The sequence below is a fragment of the Spea bombifrons genome, chromosome 2 (assembly GCF_027358695.1).
Source record: "Spea bombifrons isolate aSpeBom1 chromosome 2, aSpeBom1.2.pri, whole genome shotgun sequence".
NCBI lineage: Eukaryota > Metazoa > Chordata > Amphibia > Anura > Pelobatidae > Spea > Spea bombifrons.
The window spans coordinates 20,980,341-20,990,477 of NC_071088.1; the positions used below are offsets into that span (position 1 = coordinate 20,980,341).

A 10,137-nucleotide genomic window follows, 5' to 3' on the forward strand; every position below is an offset into this window, starting at 1 on the left:
CCCTTGCCGTCTGCCAGTACTGTATCAAAAAAATGGCTCTTTGCATTCAGACATTCTGCCGACGTATACACAATTGCTTTTTATATCCATTACTGAGCCGAACAGAATATTTTTGCTGTGTAACTACAGCATTAGTTGTACTTTACTTGGCCCATTGTATCTGCTACAGTAAGGAAATCATAAAGCGTTCTTGTTATTTGCTTTGCGGATCACAAAAAAAAAAAAAAAAAAAACAACCCATAATAAAACAAAGTACAACTTGTAAAGGCGACAGTTCAGAAGAATGGTATATTAGCATATAGGGTATGACGCTCACACAGTCAATGTGTCAGGGCAGGATGCTGATGCTTGGTTGATGGGTGTTGCTGAAGGTAATAAAAGTCCCTTTGCTGACTAAATCACAGTAATTGTGATCATTTAGCCAACTCAGAAACGCAGGTTCTTCTTTTGCCCTTACCATGGGAAGGACAGAGTAAGTACGAAATCACTTCTTAAACTTCACCGCAAGTCGCAACCGAACATCACAGAGAAATATATTCATAAGGTCCTGTCCAGCTTCCTGGGCGATCTTGCTGATCAGCTGACCTCCACGGCCAATAAGAAGTTTCTGTGCAAAAAACAAATAAAAATGTACCTAGAATGCAGAATACCATCCATTTCACCCGTTCAGGGGTAACAACTCTTAGCAGCAGTAGAGAGGAAGTACATACCACGTGATTCTCTTTTGAAACAAGCAATGTCTGTACGATGACCAACTCTCCTCCAGAGCCTTCCTCCCATATATCCGTTACCTGTAGTTGCAATATTAAAATAAGCATAGATGCAGAATATTATGGCGCTATATGAATCCATTAATAACATAGAGGATCATCAGGACAGGTATTACTCGTGCGTCAGGCTTGTAAAAAATCAAGTGAGTTACAAAGTTAGCATTGCAGCCTAGATTTAAAAGTTGATGTTTACCAAAATCTCCGAAATGGGTCATATTTGAGCCATAAAAAGAAACATGGATCTTACCTGGGTCACGTTATATGGTATCTCTTGGGGCAAATATTCCAGTAATTTTTCCCTTATTATATTGTTACATATTTCTTGGGGGGGTTGAGTAGTAACTACATCGCTGTGATATTCCCACTCTCCAGGCTTAGCCAGGCTGAGCAGGTACTTCTGAAAGCAAACAATGAAAACATTTGTATTCTACGCCATGGTACACGGTAAAGAAGAGACATTTCCCGCTCTTTACAACAGACCTAAAAGAGGCATTAGATCAATTTGGAGTTTTGGGTATAGAAACACAGAATTTGAGCCAATTTACCCTACTTGTTTTCCTGTTCTAAAGATTCAGACCTTTAACAGTCATTGGCCTTCTCTTAGATTCAATAGCCATATGCATATTCCATACATCTTTCACTGTATTGGCCTTCCACTTGTCTACAACCCTCCAGGTAAAATACATTACATCTAAGCCTCTAATTGTCTAGTGATTGTGACATGGTCTTTACACTTCCCTTGTGTTCTTTGTTACACCCGGGATTATGAAGCAAATAAATGACAAGTGCCCAAAAAGTCATTGGCAAAATATGGTATCAAAACCTCTTAAAGCTCTGAAGATGTATAGCAAATTGAATGAACTGGTAAGTGGCTATAAACTTCACTCTGCATACTTTAAACAGAAAATCTAAACTGAATTCATCTTATGCACAACTTGTTGCCGAATTAATTTACCTTCAATGTCTCCACCTCATCGCCATCAATAGCAGAGAGCATAAAAACCTCTTGAAAATGAGGCCAGCCTTTCCGGCTTTTCCAGTCTGTGAGTGCGGCTTGTTTTATAGCCTCTGGATTTATGACATTATCAGAGGATTTATCCACCTCCAGCTGCTGCACAGTCATCCCTGGCTCTTCATACCGAGATGTGGAAGTTTCCTCCTCCATAGGTTTGGGACCTTGGCGTGATGAAGGTTTTACTAAGGGCTTTACAACAGCCTTCTTTTTGTGTACTACACCCTCAGTCAATACGTTGGTAATATCAAGCAAAAGGCTTTTCTTCTTCACCAGGTCTACCTGTGCAAAAAAGAAGAAAATAAAGTGTTTTAACCAGAGAAAGGAAATATAGTTAAACGTGCATTAAGACTGCTAGGCATCTCCCTCTCTCATGTCAATCAACGCTGTCTCTAGGTAAAAGGGTGTTATGCGATATAGAATAAGACGTAATGTTTCCCCCCCCCCAATTGTTCATTGGAGGGTGGTTTCTGCAGAATTTGGCCACCCAGACAGAATATGGATAATGTGAATATCACTGACAAGCTGAGAAAGCGATTGGATGATTTATATTTGGTGTGATAGATATAGAATATATATATATATATATATATATATATATATATATATATACACACACACACACACACACACACATTACATATACACATACATACATTACATATACACACACACACAAAATGGAAATCATCCCATCGCCTTTCAGCTTGTGTTACAAACTGTCGAGGCCCAATACAGCAGGGATCTAAGATTCAAATGTAAATTTAACAACCAGACTGATGAAACATGCGGAACGTGAACTCACCTTGTTCATCACCAAAACACTGGGGATATTAGAATATTGAGACAAACACTTTAGGACCTCAGAGTGAAGAGACGTCCTGGTCCAGTGATCCGAAACATCTACCATAACCAACACTGAAACAAGAAAGCAACTACAGCTGTAAAAATGGGACACTGTAAAGCTTTGTGCCTTATATCTCTGCACCCATTCCAGTACGGGGGCTGGTAGTTATTTTGCTTTCTTGCTTCCAGGGAAAGGCCAAACATTCAACTTCTAGCCATTGTAACAGGAGCTGTACTCATGGGAGTATTTAGCGTCTTAAGATAATAATAACAATACAACTTCAGGGACCGAGTAAAAACCCACAAGATTTGCAGCCAGTCGAAGGAAAGTTGAAGATCAAGGTACCGGTAGTCATAGGTTTTTTTACTACCTCTGTCTGGCTATGGCCTCACAGAGAACACTAATATGCATTAAGTCCTAGTAAACCGTCCCTTTGAGTATAAAAGAAATCTCTGGGAGTACATGAAGTGGATTAAAGTATTGCTCCTAGGAGAAACAGGCCAGTCTCTGTCTGAAAAGTATAGCGGCAGTCAATGTTAATCTAGTTTTTTCAGACAAAAGAAATACTGACAAGTTATCCTCTTGCATTAACCCATCAAACCGATTATTATTATTTATTTATTTTTTTTTAAATATAAATTTATGGTGGTCTTGGCTTGTGCCCAGACATTATATGCTATTATGTGTTTTAGCTCTCCACCACGCACAGGTAATGATGCCAACCCCCCAAAAGATGTTGTATGCCTCCAGAGAAGCCCCCTGTTTAGGTGTTGATACAATTCTAGAGACTCCAGACCTTTTAAGACACATGAGAATAGAATAGAATGCAACGCTCACCAACATCAGCAGACTTCATAGAATCCCAGGGGTCATTCTGTAGGGACTTCTCCAAATTATGCCTTCAAGAAAAAGGTACAACATCAAGAAACTATCTTCTGCAGTGTAGCCTTCATGTCTTTTTACACTTTGGTTAAATGATTCATACCATTACGTAGGCGAGTTTGAAACATTAAAAGGGACACTCCGCTATCGTATGCACTTTAATGCATATGATAAATGCCTTTCAATTTACGTGGTGTTCCCCTTGCAACTGCATAGGGGGTTCTGAAGAATTTGCCCCTTTTTCCGCACCACAGCCATTTCCCATGCAGAAGAAGTGTTTGGCCAAAGCAGTCAATAAGTGGCAAAAGATTATGAACATTAGGTTTAAATAGGTGCTATCGTTTAACAGTTTTACCACCACGGAGGAGCTTCAGCTTTTACCAAGGGTAATCATTTAAGATACAAAAAACAGCCAAACCAGTGTTCCGGATGTAAAACGCAACCAAAGAACGCTATACTTTCAATTTACTTTACTGAGAAACTTGGCAAAGTTCTATTAGTCATAAAACTGACATTATTCTCAAGATCGGTGACAAAGACCACAGCTTAACCCCAACAAGGAACACAAAGGTTGCCAAGAGCCAAAATGAAGTACAAATGTCATCACGTCAGCACTCTAGGAAAATAACTGCTCATAAAATCACATTAATGAACTCACGTCAGACAACAGAGAACATACCTTTTTACTTTCCTATTGTTGACCATGCCGGGCGTATCAAGAATTACCTGCATTTGGAAAACAAACGAAATTACATACAAGTAATGAATAAAAAAAAACGAGAAGTAATATTTAATAGAATAAAAATTAAGTGACAGTATGACATACATCAGAAGGTAACAGAATACATCTAAATGCCAGCGAGCAACTGTAGAGCTCAACGTACAAGAGACATGATAACAAAAAGAACGTGCAGAAAAATTTGCATGTGAAGAGATTTTGTGAATAAGTATAGGTTTCTTTCATGTAGTTGGTGCAAATACGCTGCTCAAAGCTCAAGCAACAAGCTGCATTGATGCATAAAAGGTATTTGTTTTGCTTGGTACAGACAAACCCTACCAACTGAGTTTCTCCATCTGTAAGAACGCCCAACGCTTGGCTGCGGGTTGTGTGCACTTTCTTGGATACAGGAAAAACCTGCAGTAAATACAAACAAACATACAGATGAATTCTTTAACCGTAGATATGCGATAATACGAAAGGTCGATCCAAAAAAAAACAAAAAAAACGTATGCATTGAGAATCCAGACTCCGAAACTCTCAGGTAGACATTCACCCACCAGTATTTGTGCGGACACCGCATTAATTTACTGATTGCTAGTGGATTATTACATACTGATTTATATATTAAGCAGTGCAGTGTAATGGGTAAAGAAGACAGAGTTCTGTGAAAACATACCCCCTCTTTGAATTCTGTTTTATATATCAGGACATAATCATCTGTTCCTTAGCAGGTCTAAAAATTAGGTAAATTACACTGTATCATGATTTATTCAACAAAAATAAAGCCAAAGTGGAGAGGTTTGGTCGTAATTCACAGCACCATGTTTGGAGAAAACCAAACACCTCATACAAGCAGTCAAGCAAATTGGTGGAGGAGTGATGATTTCGGCTTGTTTTGCAGCCACATGAACTGGGAACCTTGCAGTTATTTAGTGGACCATGAGCTCCTCTGTATACCAAAGTATTTTGGAGTCAAATGCAAGGACAGCTAAAGCTTGGCCGCAACTGGGTTATGTAACAGGACAGTGATCTGAAGCACACTGGCAAATCTACAACAGAATGGCTGAAAGAGAAAAGAATCAAGGTGTTGCAATAGCTCACTATAACTCCAGACCTCAACCCAATTGAAATGCTGTGGCGGGACCTTAACACACCTGTGTGTAAACAAATGCCAGCAAACCTCAATGAACTGAAGCAACATCGTGAAGAGTAGTGGGACAAAACTCTGATGTGAGAGAGTGGTAAAGTCATACACAAAACGATTACTTCAAATTATTGCTGCTAAATGTGGTTCTACAAGCTATTGAATGATAAGGTGAACTTAGTTTTTCACACATGGCTTCTCCATCTGGGCTTCATTTTTGTAAAAAAAATTAATCATGACACATTGTAATATGTCATGTGTTGTTCGTCTGAGGTTGCATTTACCTTATTTTTTAGATCTGCTACGTAGCAGATGATTGTTATGTCGTGATATGTAAAAGAGAATTCAAAGAGGGGGTACTTTCTTTTTACATGACTTAGTAGTCATCACATAACTATTTGGACTCAGAAACAAAAGGTGGGGGGTACTCTGCTCAAGCGGGTTTACAAGAAATAGTAAAAGGGTTCAGCTTGACGGACGCAAGTCTTTTCTCAACGTAAACTACTGTAAACCATGCAAGCAAAAATTAAGAGCTCACTTATCCACGGCAATGGCATTTCCTATACAGTCTGCAAAACATTTTTAAAAAATCCTATTGCGTTGTGTAAAGAGACTGATATTGTGGGAGGCCATGCTCTACCTTTCTACCCAGAAGCTTGTTGGATAAAGTTGATTTTCCCGCATTCGGTGCTCCTAAAATTGCAACTTTTAGGACTTTTGCGTTCTCTGGTTGGTCTGGTTTGTGTATTAGCAAACTTTCACTTTCAGCTGCAGAGAGAGGAAGAGGAAAAACAAGCAGGCTATTTGTATCTAAGTGGCAACACGTAGGATTCAACTTTTGCTAATTCTATAGGAATTCCATCTGATTTTAACCTAATCTGATAAAAAAAATATATATACGAGTAAGCCAATGTGTTAATATTTTACATGGAAAAACTGGGCTGTTCCCTTATTTTTAATTTAGCTTCCTAAATCTCCAGGTGCATCCCATGACGAGATTTCTGAAACATGTTAAGTATCAAAATGAATGAGTAATAGCAATAGAAGAGCCCTAAAGGACACACGAACACTGCAAAGATGCATCCGGCATGGAAACAATGATTTATTACACATTTACCAGTATTTACAGTGTTTGGACAAAACGCCTTGGGCAAGGGACTAGAGCTGGAGGGGGGGGGGTCATTGTGTTTAGAGTCTATTCTGAAGAGTTCCTCTTTTGCATTCCAAAAAATAACATAATCCTTAAGCAACACTCACGGCCATCAAACACACAGTACAAATACTCGTGAAGATATAAGATTATAGAGTCCAGCCACATGTACCCAGCAGGCCGGGGATGATCACCCCTAGTGTGTTCCTGTTCATATATTTTTTTATTTATTTTTTTAAATCTCATGTTTTTTTCGCATTAGAAAAATTGACCATTTTACCAACTGTCCAGCCTTCAAATCAAATACATAATGGTCACTTTCCAGAACTGGTAGAGGAACAAGAAAAAGGTGAAAGCAAGACGAGCAAGAAGGAAGGGAAAAACAAAGGGGGGGATAGTACCAGTAGTGAGCTGGCTATGGTCTTGTGAGACCATGTAGCCAACGTTGCAACATCCCAGTGGTGATCTCAATATGTAAAAACTCTCTGCTCAATACAAGGTACACAATGGAAAGGCAAAATATTGTGTAAATACTGTGATAAGAATCTCAACGCATCAGATTGCATTAATGTAGACCAATAGAATCATCTAGTTTCATGCTGGGTGCTGTGGCCTCAAGAGATATGAATCAGCCCTTCCATATTTTTAATAAATTCAGCCACATATAACCTGTGCGTAATTGGTGGTTTTTCACTCTTCTTTCAGTACCTGTTCATATGCATTAAAGTGCGTACGACGGCTGCGGTGAATCTTTAAGGTGACAGATCCTGAGGATCTCTCGAGACAGCATGAGATTCCAATTAGTGTCATAAGTTAGCATGAAATACAACAAAACCTGGGCCTTAGAAGACCACATTCCCACTCAAATTCTATTAAGCTTCTGAATGAAAATAACTAGCATGTTCTAAACTAGTATAGAGTGTTTAAAGGGAAACTGCCACAGCATACAAAATTTAAACTACCTACAAGTTAAGCGTTTTGCGTTTAGTCCAGCTGATTTTAGAAGTGCCACATGTGGATCGAGAGTATAAATCGCAAATAAAAATGCTTTTTGCAGCAATAAATAATAATAGGGGCAGTGTATTAACATGATTATGTTGCAGGCTGCATCACATGTGACTCAATCAGGTGCCACGTTCCTATCTCCTGGATGAGGCCAATCTGTGAAAACTAGCTTCATAAATAGCAGAATATCATGGCCAGGTATATATATATATATACACACACACACACACACACACACACACACACACACACACACACTTCACAACCATAGGACAATAATAAAATTACGGTGTAAATTCCTCTTTAAACAGGGATGATATAATATTATGAGGATTTTATGTAAGGCATGTTTTTTAAGACATCTGCTTTAAGACCTAGACTGTTATTACCGTTAAGTCATGAAAGGTATTTAAGGGATTAAAAGGTATTTTTTTTTTTTAATTTTCTTTTTTTTTTTTAAATAGAGAATTACAGTAGCTGTGAGTTAAAAGAAAAAAAAAACAAAAAAAAAAAACACCTTCTTTTCTATACATGCCTGCTACTCTGTTTCTTTCCTTTGCCATCACCTGTAACAATTAATGGTAATTAAATATAAAATATATAAAAATTGCCCATTAGAATTCGAGTCAAATTACATTATGAAAAAATGAAAGCATTGCTCAACTAAAGTCTGAGATTAACACATCTATGTTATACTAAGGCTGTTCATATAAAACTTAAATATTTGGTAAAGAACGTCGGATTTACCCTTATCAAACGGGACAGGCGGTGCATATTTGTGGATTACATTTTCATTCGATGATTGTTCTTGACTTATCCCCAACAATCGCCCAATGGCAGAGTCCTTACTGTATGAACATGCAACAAACACATTGATTCTTTGTAGCGCTTGTTTCCTCAGCAGAGTGGAAATCACTGCAAAAGAAGACGGTACAGGAAAAAGTATTGCATTTTGTACGAGGAAATACAGGAGCACAGCTACAAATATTTGTTAGGATTTAAAAAGGAAGCTTCGCCTCACTAAAATAGATCATTAAACCAGAAATAAAACAGACACTCTAGTGTCCTGCGCAGCCCATCAATAAAGAACGCATTGAAACTACTTATTATGCATTTATCAATCTGTGTATAAAAAAAGAAAAAACACCTTGAGTCCTTTATGCGCACGCAGACGACACCATGCAGTAGGAATTGTCTGATCCCTGCTTACATGCAGGGATCAGATATTGTCAGTAAAACCACACTTTATTAAAAAGAAATTCAGACATTCATATTTTAGTTATTTTTAAGTAAAAGGAAGAGAAGATGAGCTCTTGTTGACCGCAACTCATATGACCTTCAGTCAGAACATTGATGGAGTCGCTGCAGTTGCACGTAGGTGCCCTAGCGGCACAAAACGAGCGGTGTAATTAAGGAAAATGCGTCTTTTGTGTAATTATGGCATATATTCGAGGCTCGCCTACCTCGCATCAATATGTTATGTAATGTCAACAAGATGGGCTCTGTCAGCAATCAACATGTATGTACAACACCATATACCGGTTTAAATATACCGAGGGGGTGAGGGCCTTTCAGAAAACAAATGTAATTTCTGTTACCTAGTCAGGTTACAATATGTATAATAGAGAAACGCTATACTGAAGAACAGCTTGTATTAAACTAGGCAGCTATGAATATTAACTCAGTCTAAAAAAAACACACACATATATATACATATATATATACATATATATATATATATATACACATATATATACACACACACATATATATATATATAGGTTTCCATAGGTACACTGCCAGATTCAGTGCTATTTATTTTATATAGCGCCATCATATACCTGTAGCGCTGTACAATATCCCATTGTACAGCGCTACAGAATATGATGGCACTATATAAAATAAATAATAATAGCATTGAATCTGACAGTGTATGGTGATATATAATTAGCCTGCTTAAGGAGCAACACAGGACAAGTGCACGGCACACAATGACACCTAGCATTGGGCAACCAGTTTAATAGAGAATATATCCTTGATTAAAGAGTTAAGTCGGCGTCCCTATACCAATGCTAACTGAGCAATAAATTAATATAAAGTTCTAGTACACAAAAGCCGATCGTCATCAGAAACGAAAGGCAACATTAATTTAACACAATTTGAATACTAGTACCAGACCCGGCAGTGCAGACTAACCTGGCTGCCGCCTGGCGAGTATCTGGACCGAACCGGCCCGCAGAGCCACGGATACCGCAGACCACATTCCCGGAACACTTCTCAACTCACGCCTCTCTACAAGGGCGCCGCCATCTTGCCGGAGACCAAGCGCATGCCAGGTTACACGGAGCTTCCTTCAGCTCCACCCACTGGTCCAATAGAGACAGCGCTTCCGCTGACACTTGGCGGTGTGTGAGGAAGCAGCTCTTCCCGCATAAGGTGTAAGCAATGCGTTCTTATAACAGGGGTAATATTTTATAATAGGAGGGCTGCTATTCGCCATGCAAAACCACACAAATTCAAGAAAATAATAATAGTAAAATGACCCATATTAAGGTTTGGGTGTAGCTGACATAGTAGTCAGATACCCAACAAACTCATTTTTTTGA

General features: G+C 38.6%; 1 protein-coding gene across 1 annotated transcript; it reads right to left on the reverse strand.

Moving 5' to 3' along the window:
* Window positions 1-232: 232 nt before the first annotated feature.
* ERAL1 (Era like 12S mitochondrial rRNA chaperone 1) lies at window positions 233-9,856 on the reverse strand. The gene is made up of 11 exons (XM_053457062.1): window positions 9,728-9,856; window positions 8,279-8,446; window positions 6,017-6,144; window positions 4,569-4,646; window positions 4,191-4,237; window positions 3,467-3,528; window positions 2,588-2,700; window positions 1,726-2,064; window positions 1,018-1,167; window positions 711-791; window positions 233-607 (listed from the first exon to the last, which is right to left on the reverse strand). The coding sequence occupies exons 1-11, from the start codon at window positions 9,792-9,794 to the stop codon at window positions 485-487; spliced, it is 1,356 nt and encodes a 451-aa protein (XP_053313037.1). The 5' UTR covers window positions 9,795-9,856; the 3' UTR covers window positions 233-484.
* Between the last annotated feature and the right edge of the window lie 281 nt (window positions 9,857-10,137).